This window comes from Somniosus microcephalus, chromosome 12 (assembly GCF_052327205.1).
Source record: "Somniosus microcephalus isolate GS21.2 chromosome 12, FLI_Smic_1.0, whole genome shotgun sequence".
NCBI lineage: Eukaryota > Metazoa > Chordata > Chondrichthyes > Squaliformes > Somniosidae > Somniosus > Somniosus microcephalus.
The window spans coordinates 7239416-7260455 of NC_140998.1; the positions used below are offsets into that span (position 1 = coordinate 7239416).

Below are 21040 nucleotides of genomic sequence, written 5' to 3' on the forward strand. Positions count from 1 at the left end.
TGGCTTCAAATTCTCCATGTCGCTTTTCACAATTTTCAGCAGATCTTCACCATTCTGGTACCATCTTATGTTCATTAAATACACATTCTTATTATGAACACAGCTAGCTTTTGCTAGACACTTTTATTGAGCCCATGTGGACTAGGTACAGTATCTGTAGAGGCATCCATCTTGACTGCTGCCTTCTGGGTAGCCTAGTGCCTCATGGGTAATGTAGTCTTAATATCTATACAGCTGGGTAGTGTAGTCTTATACATACAGCTCTACACAGCTCCACGGCTCCACCTAGTGTCCACTATAGAATGACATGTTATTGATCATTACACCACTCCCCCGCCCTTTCCCCACAGCCCTGCAATTTATTCCTTCAGCTATTTATCCAAACCCTTTTGAAAGCAGTGATTGAATCTGCCTCCACCACCCTCAGGCAGTGCATTCCAGATCATAACCACTCGCTGAGTAAAAATGTTTTTCCTCATGTCACAGCCTGGCTTGTGTTTACTTGTGAACAATCCAGGCCAACAGAGTGGCCCAGAGGCGACAATTTAATATAAAGAATTATTTGAATCCACAGGCGGCCTTTGAACCTCTGGTTGCCCAGGTAACAGGGCCACCGGTGACAGAGACCTTTCACCCGGAAGTACTGGCTGTGGCTTGGGCTGTTGCTGCGGAGATGGAGGGGGCGGGGCCGTAGCTCTGGAGACGGAGGGGGCGGGGCTGTTGCTGTGGAGACGGAGGGGGCGGGGCTGTTGCTGTGGAGACGGAGTGAGGCCTGTCAGAGGCCGGGGCCGAGCCGGGCGATGGCGAGTGCCGACTACTCGAGTCTCACCGCGGGCCTGCCGTCTCTCGCCTTCGACACGCCGCTCACCGAGGAGGAAAAAGTTTTCAGCAAAAAGCTGAGGATTCGTCGATGGGCCCAGACCATCTGCGGCTGCGCACACGCAGCCTTCTACTGCCGGCTCCTGACCACCATCAGGTAATCACAGCAATCAATAATCAATCCCTGTAATCACAGCAATCAATAATCAATCCCTATAATCACAGCAATCAATAATCAATCCCTGTAATCACAGCAATCAATAATCAATCTCTGAAATCACAGCAATCAATAACCAATCCCTGTAATCACAGCAATCAACAATCAATCCCTGAAATCACAGCAATCAATAATCAATCCCTGAAATCACATCAATCAATAATCAATCCCTGTAATCACAGCAATCAATAATCAATCCCTGAAATCACAGCAATCAATAATCAATCCCTGAAATCACCTCAATCAATAATCAATCCCTGTAATCACAGCAATCAATAATCAATACCTGTAATCACAGCAATCAGTAATCAATTCCTGTAATCACAGCAATCAATAATCCCTGTAATCATAGCAATCAATAATCCCTGAAATCACAGCAATCAATAATCAATCCCTGTAATTGCAGCAAACAATAATCAAACCCTGAAATCACAGCAATCAATAATCAATCTCTGAAATAACAGCAATCAATCTCTGAAATCACAGCAATCAATAATCAGTTGCTGAAATCACAGTATTCAATGATCAATCCCTGCAATCACAGCAATCAATAATCTCTGTAATCACACCAATCAATAATCAATCTCTGAAATCACAGCAATCAATAATCAATCTCTGAAATCACAGCAATCAATAATCAATCCCTGTAATCACAGCAATCAATCATTCCCTGAAATCACAGCAATCAATAATCAAACCCTGATATCACAGCAATCAATAATCAATCTGTGAAATAACAGCAATCAATAATCAATTACTGAAATCACAGCAATCAATAATCAATCCCTGAAATCACAGCAATCAATTATCAATTACTGAAATCACAGCAATCAATACTCAATCCCTGTAATCACAGCAATCAATAACCAGTTACTGAAATCACAGCAATCGATAATCAATTCCTGTAATCACAGCAATCAATAATCAATCCCTGTAATCACAGCAATCAATAACCAATTACTGAAATCACAGCAATCAATAATCAATCCCTGAAATCACAGCAATCAATAATCCCTGTAATCACAGCAATCAATAATCAATCTCTGAAATAACAGTAATCAATAATCAATCCCTGAAATCACAGCAATCAATAATCAATCCCTGAAATCACAGCAATCAATAATCTCTGAAATCGCAGCAATCAATAATCAATTTCTGAAATCACAGCAATCAGCAATCAATCCCTGTAATCACAGCAATCAATAATTCCTGTAATCACGGCAATCAATAATCAATCTCTGAAATCACAGCAATCAATAATCTCTGAAATCACAGCAATCAATAATCAATTCTTGTAATCACAGCAATCAATAATCCCTGTAATCACAGCAATCAATCTTCTTGTTCTTAGGCAGTCCCTCGAAACCGCGGATGACTTGCTTCCACATTAAAAATGAGTTCTCAGGTGACTGATGAGTCCAATGCGGGACCTGCAGTCTCGGTCACAGGTGGGGCAGACGGTGGTTGAAGGGGTGGGTGGGTGGGGTGCTTGGGTTGACGTGCGCTCCTTGCGCTTGGCTTCCGCTTGCTCCCGGCGAAGAGACTCGAGGTGTTCGGTGCCTTCCCGGGTGCTTCTCCTCCACTTTGTGCGGTCTTGGGCCAGGGATTCCCAGGTGTCGGTGGGGATGTTACACTTTTTCAAGGAGGCTTTGAGGGTGTCCTTGAAGCATTTCCTCTGCCCACCTGGGGCTCTCTTGCCGTACCGGAGCTCCGAGTAGAGCGCTTGTTTTGGGAGTCTCGTATTGGGCATGCGGACGATGTGACCCGTCCATCGGAGCTGATTGAGCGTGGTCAGAGCTTCGATGCTGGGGATGTTGGCCTGAGCAAGAAAACTGATGTTGGCGCGCCTATCCTGCCAATGGATTTGCTGGATCTTGCGGAGGCAGCGTTGGTGGTACCTCTCCAGTGCTTTGAGGTGCCTGCTGTACATCGTCCATGTGTCTGAGGCATACAGCAGGGCGGGTATCACTGCTGCTCTGTAGACCATGAGCTTAGTGCCGGGTTTGAGGTCCTGGTCTTCAAACACTCTCTTCCTCAGGCGACCGAAGGCTGCACTGGCACACTGAAGGCGGTGTTGGACTTTGTCATCGACGTCTGCCCTTGTTGACAGTAGGCTCCCGAGGTATGGAAAGTGGTGCACGTTGTCCAAGGCCTTGTCGTGGATTTTGATAATCGGGGGGCAGCACTGTGTGGCGGGGGCAGGTTGGTAGAGGACCTTTGTCTTACGGATGTTTAAGTGTAAGGCCCATGCTCTCGTACGCTTCGGTGAAGGTGTTGACGATGGTTTGGAGTTCGACCTCCGAGTGAGCGCAGATGCAAGCATCGTCCGCATACTGTAATTCGACGACAGAGGATGGGACGACCTTGGATCTGGACTGGAGGCGACGGAGGTTGAACAGTTTCCCGTTTGTTCTGTAAATTAGCTCCACTCCAATGGGGAGCTTACTGAGGGTGAGATGGAGCATTGCAGCAAGGAAGATCGAGAAGAGCGTTGGTGCGATGACACAGCCTTGCTTGACCCCGGTTCGTATGTGAATTGGGTCTGTGATGGAACCGTTGGTCAGGATCACGGCTTGCATGTCGTCGTGAAGCAGGCGGAGGATAGTGACAAACTTTTGAGGGCAGCCGAATTTGAGGACGACACTCCATAATCCCTCACGGTTGACAGTGTCGAAGGCCTTTGCGAGATCAAAGAAGGCCATGTACAGTGGTTGGTGCTGTTCCCTGCATTTCTCTTGTAATTGACGTGCGGTGAAGATCATGTCCGTTGTGCCCCTTAGTGGGCGGAATCCGCATTGCGACTCTGGGAGGAGCTCTTCGGCCACTGGGAGAAGGCGATTGAGTTGGATTCTTGCGATGACTTTCCCTGTGGCAGACAGCAGGGAAACTCCTCTGTAATTACAGGTAGACAATCCTTTATCCGAAAACCTCGGGACCAGCCAAGTTTCGGATAAAGGAGAATTTCGGATTTCGGAAGGTGGGTCGGCGGGGGTCCGCGGGGGGGTCGGCAGGGGTCCGCGGGGGGGTCGGCGGGGGGTCGTGCGCACGACTTACGCTGACGCTCAGCGTAAGTCAGTCGGGGTCGGCGGGGGTCGGGGCCGGCGGGGTCCGCGGGGGGGTCGGCGGTTGTCGGGGCTGGCGGGGTCGGCGGTTGTCGGGGCCGGCGGGGTCCGCGGGGGGGTCGGCGGGGGGGATCGGCGGTTGTCGGGGCCGGCGGGGTCCGCGGGGGGGTCGGCGGTTGTCGGGGCTGGCGGGGTCAGCGGTTGTCGGGGCCGGCGGGGTCGGCGGGGGGTCGTGCGCACGACTTACCCTTTATCCGAACTTCCGAAACCGGAACCCTCTAAAAACCAAAGGTTTTTTCGTTCGTACGCACGACTTACGCTGAACGAAAAAACCTTCAGTTTTTAGAGGGTTTCGGTTTTCGGAAGTCCGGATAAAGGGTAGTCTACCTGTACCGCAATCGGACTTGTCACCTTTCTTGAGGATGGTCACAATTACGGCGTCTCTGAGATCCCCTGGCATGCTCTCCTTCCAGATAAGAGAAATGAGTTCATGAATTCGCGCCAGTAGTGCTTCTCCGGCATGCTTTAGTGCCTCGGCGGAGAGGTCCCTGAAATCACAGCAATCAATAATCGATCCCTGTAATCACAGCAATCAATAATCAATCCCTGTAATCACAGCAATCAATAATCAATCCCTGTAATCATAGCAATCAATAATCAATCCCTGTAATCACAGCAATAAATAATCGATCCCTGTAATCACAGCAATCAATAATCAATCCCTGAAATCACAGCAATCAATAATCGATCCCTGTAATAACAGCAATCAATAATCAATCCCTGAAATCACATCAATCAATAATCAATCCCTGTAATCACAGCAATCAATAATCAATCCCTGTAATCACAGCAATCAATAATCAATCTCTGAAATAACAGTAATCAATAATCAATCACTGAAATCACAGCAATCAATAATCAATCCCTGAAATCACAGCAATCAATAATCCCTGTAATCACAGCAATCTATAATCAATCCCTGAAATCACAGCAATCAATAATCCCTGTAATCACAGCAATCAATAATCAATCTCTGAAATCACTGCAATCAATAATCAACCTCTGAAATCACAGCAATCAATCATTCCCTGAAATCACAGCAATCAATAATCAAACCCTGATATCACAGCAATCAATAATCAATCTGTGAAATAACAGCAATCAATAATCAATTACTGAAATCACAGCAATCAATAATCAATCCCTGAAATCACAGCAATCAATTATCAATTACTGAAATCACCAATCAATAATCAATTCCTGTAATCACAGCAATCAATAATCAATTCCTGTAATCACAGCAATCAATAACCAATTACTGAAATCACAGCAATCAATAATCAATCCCTGTAATCACAGCAATCTATAATCAATCCCTGAAATCACAGCAATCAATAATCCCTGTAATCACAGCAATCAATAATCAATCTCTGAAATAACTAATCAATAATCAATCCCTGAAATCACAGCAATCAATAATCAATCCCTGAAATCACAGCAATCAATAATCTCTGAAATCACAGCAATCAATAATCAATTTCTGAAATCACAGCAATCAGTAATCAATCCCTGTAATCACAGCAATCAATAATTCCTGTAATCACGGCAATCAATAATCAATCTCTGAAATCACAGCAATCAATAATCTCTGAAATCACAGCAATCAATAATCAATTCTTGTAATCACAGCAATCAATAATCCCTGTAATCACAGCAATCAATCTTCTTGTTCTTAGGCAGTCCCTCGGAACCACGGATGACTTGCTTCCACATTAAAAATGAGTTCTCAGGTGACTGATGAGTCCAATGCGGGACCTGCAGTCTCGGTCACAGGTGGGGCAGACGGTGGTTGAAGGGGTGGGTGGGTGGGGTGCTTGGGTTGACGTGCGCTCCTTGCGCTTCGCTTCCGCTTGCTCCCGGCGAAGAGACTCGAGGTGTTCGGTGCCTTCCCGGGTGCTTCTCCTCCACTTTGTGCGGTCTTGGGCCAGGGATTCCCAGGTGTCGGTGGGGATGTTACACTTTTTCAAGGAGGCTTTGAGGGTGTCCTTGAAGCGTTTCCTCTGCCCACCTGGGGCTCTCTTGCCGTACCGGAGCTCCGAGTAGAGCGCTTGTTTTGGGAGTCTCGTATTGGGCATGCGGACGATGTGACCCGTCCATCGGAGCTGATTGAGCGTGGTCAGAGCTTCGATGCTGGGGATGTTGGCCTGAGCAAGAAAACTGATGTTGGCGCGCCTATCCTGCCAATGGATTTGCTGGATCTTGCGGAGGCAGCGTTGGTGGTACCTCTCCAGTGCTTTGAGGTGCCTGCTGTACATCGTCCATGTGTCTGAGGCATACAGCAGGGCGGGTATCACTGCTGCTCTGTAGACCATGAGCTTAGTGCCGGGTTTGAGGTCCTGGTCTTCAAACACTCTCTTCCTCAGGCGACCGAAGGCTGCACTGGCACACTGAAGGCGGTGTTGGACTTTGTCATCGACGTCTGCCCTTGTTGACAGTAGGCTCCCGAGGTATGGAAAGTGGTGCACGTTGTCCAAGGCCTTGTCGTGGATTTTGATAATCGGGGGGCAGCACTGTGTGGCGGGGGCAGGTTGGTAGAGGACCTTTGTCTTATGGATGTTTAAGTGTAAGGCCCATGCTCTCGTACGCTTCGGTGAAGGTGTTGACGATGGTTTGGAGTTCGATCTCCGAGTGAGCGCAGATGCAAGCATCGTCCGCATACTGTAATTCGACGACAGAGGATGGGACGACCTTGGATCTGGACTGGAGGCGACGAAGGTTGAACAGTTTCCCGTTTGTTCTGTAAATTAGCTCCACTCCAATGGGGAGCTTACTGAGGGTGAGATGGAGCGTTGCAGCAAGGAAGATCGAGAAGAGCGTTGGTGCGATGACACAGCCTTGCTTGACCCCGGTTCGTATGTGAATTGGGTCTGTGGTGGAACCGTTGGTCAGGATCACGGCTTGCATGTCGTCGTGAAGCAGGCGGAGGATAGTGACAAACTTTTGAGGGCAGCCGAATTTGAGGACGACACTCCATAATCCCTCACGGTTGACAGTGTCGAAGGCCTTTGCGAGATCAAAGAAGGCCATGTACAGTGGTTGGTGCTGTTCCCTGCATTTCTCTTGTAATTGACGTGCGGTGAAGATCATGTCCGTTGTGCCCCTTAGTGGGCGGAATCCGCATTGCGACTCTGGGAGGAGCTCTTCGGCCACTGGGAGAAGGCGATTGAGTTGGATTCTTGCGATGACTTTCCCTGTGGCAGACAGCAGGGAAACTCCTCTGTAATTACCGCAATCGGACTTGTCACCTTTCTTGAAGATGGTCACAATTACGGTGTCTCTGAGATCCCCTGGCATGCTCTCCTTCCAGATAAGAGAAATGAGTTCATGAATTCGCGCCAGTAGTGCTTCTCCGGCATGCTTTAGTGCCTCGGCGGAGAGGTCCCTGAAATCACAGTAATCAATAATCAATCTCTGAAATAACAGCAACCAATAATCAATCCCTGTAATCACAGCAATCAATAATCAATCTCTGAAATAACAGCAATCAATAATCAATCTCTGAAATAACAGCAATCAATAATCAATTTCTGAAATCACAGCAATCAATAATCAATCCCTGTAATCACAGCAATCAATAATCAATCTCTGAAATCACAGCAATCAATAATCAATTTCTGAAATCACAACAGTCAATAATCAATCTCTAAAATCACAGCAATCAATAATCTCTGAAATCACAGCAATCAATAATCCCTGAAATCACAGCAATGAGTAATCAATCTCTGAAATCACAGCAATCAATAATCAATTTCTGAAGTCACAGCAATCCATAATCAATCTCTGAAATCACAGCAATCAATAATCAATCTCTGAAATCACAACATAGAAACATAGAAGATAGGAGCAGGAGTAGGCCATTCGGCCCTTCGAGCCTGCTCCGCCATTCAATGAGATCATGGCTGATCATCCAAATTCAGTACCCTGTCCCTGCCTTCTCCCCATATCCCTTGATCCCTTTAGCCTCAAGAAATATATCCAACTCTTTCTTGAATATATTTAATGAACTGGCCTCCACCGCCTTCTGTGGTAGAGAATTCCACAGGTTCACCACTCTCTGGGTGAAGAAATTCCTCCTCATTTCAGTCCTAAATGGCTTACCCCTTATCCTTAGACTATGACCCCTGGTTCTAGACTCCCCAGCCCTCAGAAACATCCTTTCTGCATCTAGTCTGTCCAGACCTGACAGAATTTTATAGGTTTCGATGAGATCCCCTCTCAATCTTCTAAACTCCAGTGAGTATAAGTCCAATCGACACAATCTCTCCTCGTACGTCATTCCTGCCATCCCAGGTATCAGCCTGGTGAATCTTCGCTGCACTCCCTCCATGGCAAGAACGTCCTTCCTCAGGTAAGGTGACCAAAACTGCACACAATACTCAAGGTGCGGTCTCACCAAGGCCCTGTACAACTGCAGCAAGACATCCTTGTTCTTGTACTCGAACCCTCTTGCTACGAAGGCCAACATACCATTTGCCTTCTTAACCGCCTGCTGCACCTGCATGCTTACCTTCAGCGACTGGTGCACAATAACACCCAGGTCGCTTTGCACTTCCCCTTCTCCCAATCTATTACCATTCAAATAATAATCTGCCTTCCTGTTTTTGCCACCAAAGTGGATAACCTCACATTTATCCACATTATAGTGCATTTGCCATGTTTCTGCCCAATCACCCAACCTGTCCAAATCGTACTGGAGTTTCACGACACCCTCCTCACAGCTTACCCTCCCACCCAGCTTTGTGTCGTCTGCAAATTTGGAGATATTACATCCAATTCCCTCGTCCAGATCATTAATATATATTGTGAACAGCTGGGGTCCTAGGACCGATCCTTGCGGTACCCCACTAGTCACTGCCTGCCACTCGGAAAATGACCCGTTTATTCCAACTCTTTGCTTTCTGTCCGCCAACCAGTTCTCTATCCAAGTCAATACCTTGCCCCCAATCCCATGTGCCTTAATTTTGCACGCTAATCTCTTATGTGGGACCTTATCGAAAGCCTTCTGAAAGTCCAAATACACCACATCCACTGGTTCTCCCTTATCTATTTTACCAGTTACATCCTCAAAAAATTCCAGTAGATTAGTCAAGCATGATTTACCTTTTGTAAATCCATGTTGACTTTGTCCGATCCTGTCACTGCTTTCCAAGTGCTTTCCAATAATCAATCTCTGAAATCACAGCAATCAATAATCAATCTCTGAAATCACAGCAATCAATAATCAATCTCTGAAATCACAGAAATCAGTAATCAATCCCTGAAATCACAGCAATGAGTAATCAACCTCTGAAATCACAGCAATCAATAATCAATCTCTGAAATCACAACAATCAATAATCAATCTCTGAAATCACAGCAATCAATAATCAATCTCTGAAATCACAGCAATCAGTAATCAATCTCTGAAATCACAGCAACCAATATTCAATCTCTGAAATCACAGCAATCAATAATCAATCTCTGAAATCACAGCAATCAATAATCAATCTCTGAAATCACAGTAATCAGTAATCAATCTCTGAAATCACAGCAATCAGTATTCAATCTCTGAAATCACAGCAATCAACAATCAATCTCTGAAATCAGCAATCAATAATCAATCTCTGAAATCACAGCAATCAGTAATCAATCTCTAAAATCACAGCAATCAGTAATCAATCCCTGAAATCACTGCAATCAATCTCTGAAATCACAGAAATCAGTAATCAATCTCTGAACAAACAATAACAAGAATCAATCAATAACACTAACTAACAGTTAATAATCAATAAATAAGCCCCCCAAAAAGTTAATCAACAACTCCCAACTAACAATGATAATGAAGCAATAAACAAAGAGCATCGGCCAATAATTAATAAAAAATAACACCAGACTAATTACTAATCTATAATCACAAGAAGAATAGTCAAAATTAAAACACCAATTCAATAAATAGTCAAAAATAATGCTTGATTCAGCAGTCAATCGATAACAGCGCTCAATGAATAATCTGCAATTAATCATTCATCATTGCTATTTATTGATTGATTATTGATGGTTATCTGTGAGTTATCGTCGATCATTAGTTAATTATTAGTCACTGGATTTTTTTAATTGTTTGTTTATTATTCATAATTATATTGCTATTATTTATTAATCAATTTGTTGATTATTTTAAATTATTGCTGACTTAGTTGAGGATTTATTTTTTATTAATCGATAATTCATTTATTATCGTATTATTAATGATTGATTATTGATTTTTATTTTGCTGATTATTAGGCACATATTATTTGCTTTTTTCTAATAGCTCTCCTGGCTAATAATTGATATTTGATTAATATTCAATATGAATAATCAATACCAACAACAACTTGCATTTATAAAGCGCCTTTAACGCTTCACAGGAGCGTTATCAAACAGAATTTGACACCAATCCATATAAAAAGGTATTAGGACAGGTGACTAAAAGCTTGGTCAAAGAGTTAGGTATAAAGGAGCATCTTTAAGGAGGAGAGAGAGGCGGAGAGATTTAGCGAGGAATTCCAGAGCTTAGTGCCTTGGCAGCTGAAGGCACGGCCACCAATGGTGAAGCGATTAAACTCAGGGATGTGCAAGAGGCCAGAATTGGAGGAACGCAGAAATCGCGGAGGTTTTTAGGGCTGGAGGAGGTTACAGAGATCGGGAGGGGGGCGAGACCATGGAGGGATGTGAACACAAGGATGAGAATTTTGAAATCGAGGCGTTGCTTAACCGGGAGCCAATGTAGGGGTGATGGGTGAGCGGGACCTGGTGCGAGTTGCGCTGCGGCGTGTCGTGAGTCTGCTGCTGCTGCTCGTTGCGCTGCGCTCCTCTGCCCGACTCGCCAAACACATCGTCTGGATGTGAATGCTCCAATGCGGCCTCCTCTTCACTGTCGCCGGCTCCACGCTCCACGGCCCGGGGCCTACTTCTCTCTCTTCACGGGTCGGCCTCTGGCCGCCATGCTCGGCTCCCCTCCTCCCAGTCGCACTGCCCCAGAAGGTGATGGTGCAGAGTCAATGAAAAGGGATAGCTTTTCACTTGGGAAGCAGATGATTAAGGAATACGGAGAAAGGACATGAAATTAGAGGTATAACGATAAAGAACTGTCATGGCTGACAAAGTGGTGGGACAGGTTCGATGTCCCAATGGCCTACCCGCGACAATAATGGAGTTTTGACAGGGGGCTGTATTATGTAGAAGATTTGTTCCTGGTGAGGTTCATATTGTGTATAATATAGTTTAATCTGGTCTTCATATTACTAAAAGAATGTAGAGGCACTGGAGAAGGTGCAAAAAAGATTTTCAAGAGTTATACCAGAACTGAGAGGTTATAACCATCAGGAAAGATTGAACCGGCTGGGGCTCGTTTCTCGAGAAAAGAGAAGGCTGAGGGGTCGTTAAGATTATGAAAGGGTTCGATAGGGTAGATGTAGAGAAGATGTTTCCACTTGTGGGGGAGATCAGAACTAGGGGCCATAATTATAAGACAGTCACTAATAAATCCAATAGGGAATTCAGGAGAAACTTCTTTACCCAGAGAGTGATGAGAATGTGGAGCTCGCTACCACAGGGAGCAGTTCAGGCACCGCCTTTAAGGGGAAGCTAGATAAGTACATGAGGGAGAAAGGAATGGAAGGCTATGCTGACAGGGTGCAATAAGGGAGAGTGGGAGGAGGCGCGTGTGCACCATAAACACCGGCACGGACCAGTTGGTCCGAACAGACTGTAAAATCTATGTGATTCTATTTAAGACAATGGTCAGAGCAAGCTAACTGTGTTTTACACTCCCGACAGATGCAAGGTGCTGGATGAAGCCTGCTTTCACCACTCCTGGATGGCCAAGTTGCAGATACTTCACACCAATACTGGTTCTCTGAGAATCGGGGTGTTGGGCTGTGGCCATTTGGGGAAACAGCTGGTGTTATCCTTGCTTCAGCTGACAGACCTGACTCCAGCCAACATCGCCGTCTCCACCAGGAGACCAGAGAAACTCAGTAGGTTTTTATTAACGACTAAAAATTGCAATTATGTTTTAGATTGAAACAAGAGCTAAAGGAAAGTAGGAACCTGCACAGGAACTCTCTGAGTTCCCCAACTGCTTTAGGGGATACAGGAGGATTCTCAATAAATAAACAGAAGTGAACTGCCTCCATATCTGGGGGAACTGACACTCCCAGTGCAGTACTCACTAGGCGCTGCCCTGTCGGAGGGGCAGTACTGAGGGTGTCGGAAGGGCAGTACTGAGGGAGCGCTGCACTGTCGGAGGGGCAGTACTGAGGGAGTGCTGCACTGTCGGAGGGGCAGTACTGAGGGAGCGCTGCACTGTCGGAGGGACAGTACTGAGGGAGTGCTGCACTGTCGGAGGGGCAGAACTAAGGGAGCGCTGCACTGTCAGAGGGGCAGTACTGAGGGAGCGCTGCACTGTCGGAGGGGCAGTACTGAGGGTGTCGGAGGGGCAGTACTGAGGGAGCGCTGCACTGTCGGAGGGGCAGTACTGAGGGAGCGCTGCACTGTCGGAGGGGCAGTACTGAGGGAGTGCTGCACTGTCGGAGGGGCAGAACTAAGGGAGCGCTGCACTGTCAGAGGGGCAGTACTGAGGGAGCGCTGCACTGTCGGAGGGGCAGTACTGAGAGAGCGCTGCACTGTCAGAGGGGCTGTACTGAAGGAGCGCCGCACTGTCGGAGGGTCAGTACTGAGGGAGTGCCGCACTGTCGGAGGGTCAGTACTGAGAGAGCGCCGCACTGTCAGAGGGTCAGTACTGAGGGAGCGCCGCACTGTCGGAGGGTCAGTACTGAGGGAGCGCCGCACTGTCGGAGGGTCAGTACTGAGGGAGCGCAGCACTGTCGGAGGGTCCGTACTGAGGGAGCGCTGCACTGTCGGAGGGTCATACTGAGGGAGCGCTGCACTGTCGGAGGGGCAGTACTGAGGGAGTGCTGCACTGTGGGAGGGGCAGTACTAAGGGAGCACTGCACTGTAGGAGGGCCAGTACTGAGGGAGCGCTGCACTGTCGGAGGGGCAGTACTGAGGGAGCGCTGCACTGTCGGAGGGTCATACTGAGGGAGCGCTGCACTGTCGAAGGGGCAGTACTGAGGGAGCGCTGCACTGTCGGAGGGGCAGTACTGAGGGAGTGCTGCACTGTCGGAGGGGCAGTACTGAGGGAGCGCCGCACTGTCGGAGGGGCAGTACTGAGGGAGTGCTGCACTGTCGGAGGGGCAGTACTGAGGGAGTGCTGCACTGTCGGAGGGGCGGTACTGAGGGAGTGCTGCACTGTCGGAGGGGCGGTACTGAGGGAGCGCTGCACTGTGGGAGGGGGCAGTACTGAGGGACGCCGCACTGTGGGAGGGGCAGTACTGAGGGAGTGCTGCACTATCGGAGGGGCAGTACGGAGGGAGCGCTGCACTGTCAGAGTAGCAGTACTGAGGTTAGTGCTGCACTGTCAGAGGGGCAATATTAAGGGAGTGCTGCACTGACAGAGGGACAGTACTGAGGGAGCGCCGCACTGTCGGAGGGGCAGTACTGAGGGAGTGCTGCACTGTCGGAGGGGTTTTACTGAGGAATTGCTGCACTGTCGGAGGGGCAGTATTAAGGGAGCGCTGCACTAATAGAGGGGCAGTACGCAGGATTACATAGGATATATGGCACAGAAACAGGCAATTCAGCCCAACCAGTCCTTGCCGGCATTTATGTTCCACTCGAGCCTCCACCCGTCTTTTTTCATCTAAATCTATCAGCCTAACCCTCTATTCCCTTCTCCCTCATGCGCTTATCTAGCCTCCCCTTAAATGCATCGATACTATTCGCTTCAACCACTCCCTGTGGCAGCGAGTTCCACATTCTCACCACTCTCTGGGTAAAGAAGTTTCTTCTGAATTCCCGATTTGATTTCTTGGTGACTATCTTATATTGATGGCCTCTAGTTATGCTCTTCCCCACAAGTGGAAACATTCTCTCTGTATCCACTCTATCAAAACCTTTCATAATTTTATAGACCTCTATTAGGTCACCCCTCAGCCTTTTTTCAAGAGAAAAGAGACCCAGCCTGTTCATCCTTTCCTGATATGTATACCCTCGCATTTCTGGTATCATCCTTGTAAATCTTCTCTGCACCCTCTCCAGTGCCTCTATATCCTTTTTATAATATGGCAACCTGAACTGTACACAGTACTCCAAGTGTGGTCTAACCAAGGTTCAATACAGTGTAGGATTCGCAAAATTGAACTTTATATTATAAAGGGTCGAATGGCAGAAGAGGCCATGATTTTAAAGACTATTTTAAAAGAAACCTAGGAAAAGGGGGCATTCAAAATGGCCACCAGACCCCGTGACCAACTTGTTGGGACACTTTAAAATGGTTCCTGCAGTCCTCAGACAGCTTTGTGGATTCAGCCCACAGCAAGTTCTGGAAGCCGTTTCTGAGAGAATGAAACCAGACACCCACATATACATATAGATTGGATGCAGATCCAGTCAAGATCGGCCTGTAGATAAAGGCCATCTAAATATTTACCCAGACAAAAGGGAACAGTTTCATATTCATGAGAAGAGCATCAAGGACCCGTTAAGGACATCACCAGGACATTAAAAACAATGAAGGTCATTCCAGACCAGAGATGGCCCTTTACCGGCTATCCCAAAGTATTTAAAAATATAATAACTACCCCGTTGTGCTCCCAGCCCGCCAAAATTAAAACAAAAGACTAACCTGATTTGGCGCGAGATAAGGGCTTCTGATGAGAAGTATATCTGGGAACCCGGGGGTAGCAAAAAGCAGCCATCGTGGTGCTACCATCGTATCGGTGGCGTCATCGCTAGAAGAAGGAGAAGAAGATGGTTCGAGTCGGCGTCCCGCCCCGGGGTAAAACATCGGGAGATCATCGACCAACCCCGGGCCGTTGACGAAACGGGAGGCCATCGACCCACTCCGGCTCGGGAGAAGAGACAACAAAAAACTACAGAACGGAAAAAGGGGGCCAGTCCGAGGCTCCTCTGACCGGGGTCAAGCAGACGATCCCCGACCCTGCCGACATCCAGGTCAGCCAGTGTCCAGCCGTCCCCGCCCCCCACCTCAGGAGAGAGGTGTGGCGCAGCTCGCTGGGGCTCCACTAACCACGTGGAGACAGGACGCCTGAAAGGATCAAACGCAGACCTGTTTCAAAACTCTATACTTTTCCCATTGGACTGGTGAGCATGTTTCTGGCCCTTCATAATCAGATCTAGATAGGTTAAAGGGGGTGGTCATTTAAGGGTATAATTAACATGAGTTGTCCCTCGATGTTCCGTGTGTTTCCCCATTTCATGATGATCTTTGTAGAGTATAATATGCCTGTATTTGCCTTAGTATTGTGTCGTTATGATTTGTTTGTGTTTTTCCCTCCCATGTACCTCTTATTTGATTTGTTTTACATTATGCAATAAAATTCCATTTCGTTTCATCAAACTTGGTCTATAAGAGTTTTCTCTACATTGTAGTTCCCGCCCCAAAGTCCAGAGTACAGAATCTAAGTGGGTCGAACCACTCACGGTTCTCATAGAGTCATAGAGTTTTACAGCACAGAAAGAGGCCCTTCGGCCCATCGTGTCTGCGCCGCTCATCCATCCCTGTCCAGTCTAATCCCATTTTCCAGCATTTGGTCCATAGCCTTGTATGCAATGGCATTTCAAGTGCTCATCCAAATGCTTCTTGAATGTTGTGAGGGTTCCTGCCTCTACCACCCTTTCAGGCATTGAGTTCCACATTCCAACCACCCTCTGGGTGAAAAAGTTCCTCCTCAAATCCCCTCTAAATCTCCTGCCCCTTACCCTGAATCTATGCCCCCTTGTTATTGACCCCCCCACTAAGGGGAAAAGTTCCTCTTTATCTACCCTATCTATGCCCCTCATTATTTTGTACACCTCAATCAGGTCCCCCCTCAGCCTTCTCTGCTCCAAGGAAAACAACTCCAGCCTGTCCAGCCTCTCTTCATAGCTGAGGCGCTCCATCCCAGGTAACATCCTGGTGAATCTTCTCTGCACCCTCTCCAAAGCAATCACATCCTTCCTATAGTGAGGCGACCAGAACTGCACACAGTACTCCAGCTGTGGCCTCACCAGCGTTTTGTACAGCTCCATCATAACCTCCCTGCTCTTATATTCTATGCCTCGGCTAATGAAGGCAAGTATCCCATATGCCTTTTTAACCACCTTATCTACCTGCTCCGCTGCCTTCAGGGATCTATGTACATGTACACCAAGGTCCCTCTGACCCTCTGTACTTCCTAGGGTCCTACCACTCATTGTGTATTCCCTTGCCTTATTTGTCCGTCCAAAATGCATCACCTCGCACTTTTCAGGGTTAAATTCCATTTGCCACTTTTCCGCCCATCTGACCAACCCGTTTATATCGTCCTGTAGCCGGAGGCTTTCCTCCTCGCAATTTACCACCCCACCAATTTTCGTGTCATCTGCGAACTTACTGATCATACCTTTTACATTTTCATCCAAATCATTTATGTAGATTTATGTTTTACTGATCAAGAGAGAGAGGCTGCTAGAGAGAGAAACCTCTGCGATCTAAAACCCCTTACAACAGGTTTAGCATAACTTCCCTACTTTTCAATTCTATCCCTCTAGAAATAAACCCTAGTGCCTGGTTTGCTTTTTTATGACCTTGCTAACCTGTGTCGCAACGTTTAGTGATTTGTGTATTTGTACTCCGAGATCCCTTTGTTCCTCTACCCCACCTAGACTCGCACCCTCCAAGTAATAAGTGACCTCCCTATTCTTCCTACCAAAATGTAATACCTCACATTTATCTGTGTTTAACTTCATTTGCCAATTATATGCCTATTCTGCAAGTTTATTAATGTCCTCCTGTAATTTGTTGCAGCCCTCCTCAGTATTGACTATCCCCCCAATTTGGTGTCATCTGCAAATTTAGAAATTGTGTTTTTGATTTTAAAGTCTAAATCGTTAATATAAATTGTGAACAACAGTGGTCCCAGCACTGATCCTTGTGGAACACCACTACCCACCTTCTGCCACTGTGAATAGCTCCCCTTTACTCCCACTCTCTGCTTTCTGTCCTGAAGCCAACTAGCAATCCATTCTGCTACTTGTCCCCTGACTCCGCATTCTCTGATCTTGTTCATCAGTCTATTATGGGGTACCTTATCGAAGGCATTTTCAAAAAATTCAATGAGTTTGGTCAAGCAAGACATTCCGTTTTGAAATCCATGCTGACTATTCATTACTATGTTTTTGGTTTCTAGATGTTCTTCTATTTTCTCCTTTAGTAGGGATTCCATTATTTTTCCTGCTGACTGGTCTATAATTTCCTGGCCATGTTCTATCCCCCTTCTTAAATATCAGCATTACGTTAGCTATCCGCCAGTCCTCTGGCACTACACCTTTTTCTAACGAATTATTAAATATGTGTAGTAATGCCTCTGCTATCTCTTCCCCAGATTCTTTTAAAATGTGTGGATGCAATCCATCCGGACCAGGGGTTTTATCTTCTTTGAGTTTGATTAGTTTATTTAATATATCCCCTCTTTTTATTTCAAATGCACTCATTACTAATCTCATCATCCAATGTCATGTCCACCTGTTCTATCTCCCTGGTAAATACTGAAGCAAAATAATGATTTAATATTTCTGCCATCTCTCTATCAGTACCTGTGGTATTATCCTGTCTATCCCTTAAAGGCCCTATTTGCATCCCAACCTTCCTTTTTCATTGATGTGCCTGTAAAATATTTTACTATTTTGTTTTATGTTCCTTGATAATTTAATTTCATTGTTCCTCTTTGCCTTCCTAATTGTTTTTTTGACTTCTTTCCTAATCTCTTCATATTCTCCCTTATCATGCACTCCCATGAGGGAGCGCTGCGCTGTTGGACAGGCAGTAATGAAGGCGTGCTGCATTGTCGGATGGGGCAGTAGTGAGGGCGCGCTGCATTGTCGGATGGGGCAGTAGTGAGGGAGTGCTGCACTGTTGGACGGGCAGTAATGAGGGCGCGCTGCATTGTCGGATGGGGCAGTAGTGAGGGCGCGCTGCATTGTCGGATGGGGCAGTAGTGAGGGAGTGCTGCATTGTCGGATGGGGCAGTAATGAGGGCGCGCTGCACTGTTGGACGGGCAGTAGTGAGGGCGCGCTGCATTGTCGGATGGGGCAGTAATGAGGGCGCGCTGCACTGTTGGACGGGCAGTAATGAGGGCGCGCTGCATTGTCGGATGGGGCAGTAGTGAGGGAGTGCTGCACTGTTGGACGGGCAGTAGTGAGGGCGCGCTGCATTGTCGGATGGGGCAGTAGTGAGGGAGTGCTGCACTGTTGGACAGGCAGTAGTGAGGGCGCGCTGCATTGTCGGATGGGGCAGTAGTGAGGGAGTGCTGCGCTGTTGGACGGGCAGTAATGAGGGCGCGCTGCATTGTCGGATGGGGCAGTAGTGAGGGAGTGCTGCACTGTTGGACGGGCAGTAATGAGGGAGTGCTGCGCTGTCAGATGAGCAGTAATGAAGGCGCGCTGCATTGTCGGATGGGGCAGTAGTGAGGGAGTGCTGCATTGTCGGATGGGGCAGTAGTGAGGGCGCGCTGCATTGTCGGATGGGGCAGTAGTGAGGGAGTGCTGCATTGTCGGATGGGGCAGTAGTGAGGGCGCGCTGCATTGTCGGATGGGGCAGTAGTGAGGGTGCGCTGCATTGTCGGATGGGGCAGTAGTGAGGGAGTGCTACACTGTTGGAGGTGTCATCTTTCAGATCAGAAATGAAACAAACACCCAATTGATGTGAGCATTAAAAGATCTCATGGTACTATTTTCAAGAGCAGGGAGTGGGAGACAGTGGCAGATGGAATTAAATTCTAAGGGGTAGAAATTCGGTATCGCCCCTTTTGGGGTGCAATTATCAGCCGGGCACAAAGCTTAGCGCCTGGCACAAATTATCGCCTCCGACTGCAAACTTGGCTTCTATCGTCCCTGGAGACAATTGGAGCGCTAACTCAGGCGCTACACACCTGTCTTAAGGCGCAAAGGCCGAGGAGCGAGATGCTAACTCAGAGTGCGGGCGCAGCGCAGGTGATGTCAATTAGCGATGGAACACAGACACACTGGCGCCAGCCAGTTCTTAAAGGGGACGATCGATCTTGCTCTCCAGCCACACCCTGCTCATTGCAGCCTTGAATCTCGGCCTGGAGAGACCTGTGCATCGAATCTGCTGCAAAGGACTATGGAGAGGGCCAGGGAACGAGCTCAGCGCTTCAGCGAGCGGGCCTTGGTGGCTCTGGTTGGCACAGTGGAGTGCCGAAGATCAATACTGTAACCAGAGAGTGGCAGGAGGCCATTGCCACGCGACTACAGAAGAGTGTGGAGGGAGGTGGCTCATCACATCTCCTTCAGGAGCATGGTGCCCAGGACCGATACGCAATGTCGGAAAAAGTTCAACGACCTCACTCGGGTGGTCAGGGTGAGTGGCTACTTTTCAATACCTCTCCATCCCTCCATCTCAACCTCACTCGATGGCCAGAGGGTGTAAAAACCCCAATGCCCAACACTCATCCAAGACCTATGGCCATCTCATAAAACACACACGCACTTTCCACACCTTGCATACAGTGAGGGCTATTCAACGATGGGAGGCACATCAGGCAAGCATATGGCTGTATATTTACTCAGACGCTGTCCTTTTTTTTGCAGGCCAAGCTATCTCACAACAGGCGACAGCAGCAACGGACAGGTGGAGGGCGGCCTCAGCTGCAACCCCTCAGCGATCTGGAGGCGCGCGTCCACAGGATCGTCGCAAGCCAGGTGATCGGTCCCATTGCCCCTGGAGAGGTCGACCCCGTTCGGGACAGGAATGGTAAGATCATCAGCTTTCTCTCCTCTCTCATTCCACTTATCCCTCACAACACCAGCCTTTTACACTTTCAATCCAACTTACTAAATCGCTCCAGTCCTTGCTCCCTTACTGCCCCCCTGTCCTCATGCTAAAGCCACTCCTGTACCCCCCTGCTTTCAGATAGTGAACCACCAGTTGAGGAGACGGGCCCTCAAGCAGCCAGTGGGAGCGACGCCACAGGCGAGGAGGAAGAGGAAGCCGGAGCCTCAGTGCCAGCATCTCCCGAGGGAGCCCATGCCCACACTGGGACCACGTCTTCCCTGGAGGGGAGCATAGAAACATAGAAGATAGGAGCAGGAGTAGGCCATTCGGCCCCTCGAGCCTGCTCCGCCATTCAATGAGATCATGGCTGATCATCCAAACTCAGTACCCAGTCCCTGCTTTCTCCCCATACCCCGTGATCCCTTTAGCCTTAAGAAATATATCCAACTCCTTCTTGAATATATTTAATGTATTGGCCTCTTCTGCCTTCTGTGGTAGAGAATTCCACAGGTTCACCACTCTCTGGGTGAAGAAATTCCTCCTCATTTCTGTCCTAAATGGCCTACCCCTTATCCTTAGACTGTGACCCCTGGTTCTGGACTCCCTGGCCATCGGGAACATCCTTCCTGCATCTAGTCCTGTCAGAATTTTATAAGTTTCAATGAGATCCCCTCTCATTCTTCTAAACTCCAGCGAGTACAAGCCCAATCGACCCAATCTCCCCTCATACGTCATGCCTGCCATCCCAGGTATCAGCCTGGTGAATCTTCGCTGCACTCCCTCCATGGCAAGAACATCCTTCCTCAGATAAGGCGACCAAAACTGCACACAATACTCAAGATGTGGTCTCACCAAGGCCCTGTACAACTGCAGCAAGACATCCTTGTTCCTGTACTCAAACCCTCTCGCTACGAAGGCCAACATGCCATTTGCCTTCTTAACCGCCAGCTGCACCTGCATGCTTACCTTCAGCGACTGGTGCACAAGGACACCCAGGTCTCGTTGCACTTCCCCTTCTCCCAATCTAT

The 21040-nt window shown here is 47.7% G+C and overlaps 1 protein-coding gene across 1 annotated transcript in view; it reads left to right on the top strand.

Moving 5' to 3' along the window:
- The first annotated feature begins 747 nt into the window (after positions 1-747).
- noxred1 (NADP-dependent oxidoreductase domain containing 1) overlaps positions 748-21040 on the top strand; it is a 99367-nt gene continuing 79074 nt past the window's right edge. The window contains exons 1-2 of the mRNA XM_086002558.1: positions 748-976; positions 11956-12155. Coding sequence (XP_085858684.1) covers positions 801-976; positions 11956-12155 — 376 coding nt within the window. The 5' untranslated portion in view covers positions 748-800. The remainder of the gene's footprint in view (positions 977-11955; positions 12156-21040) is intronic.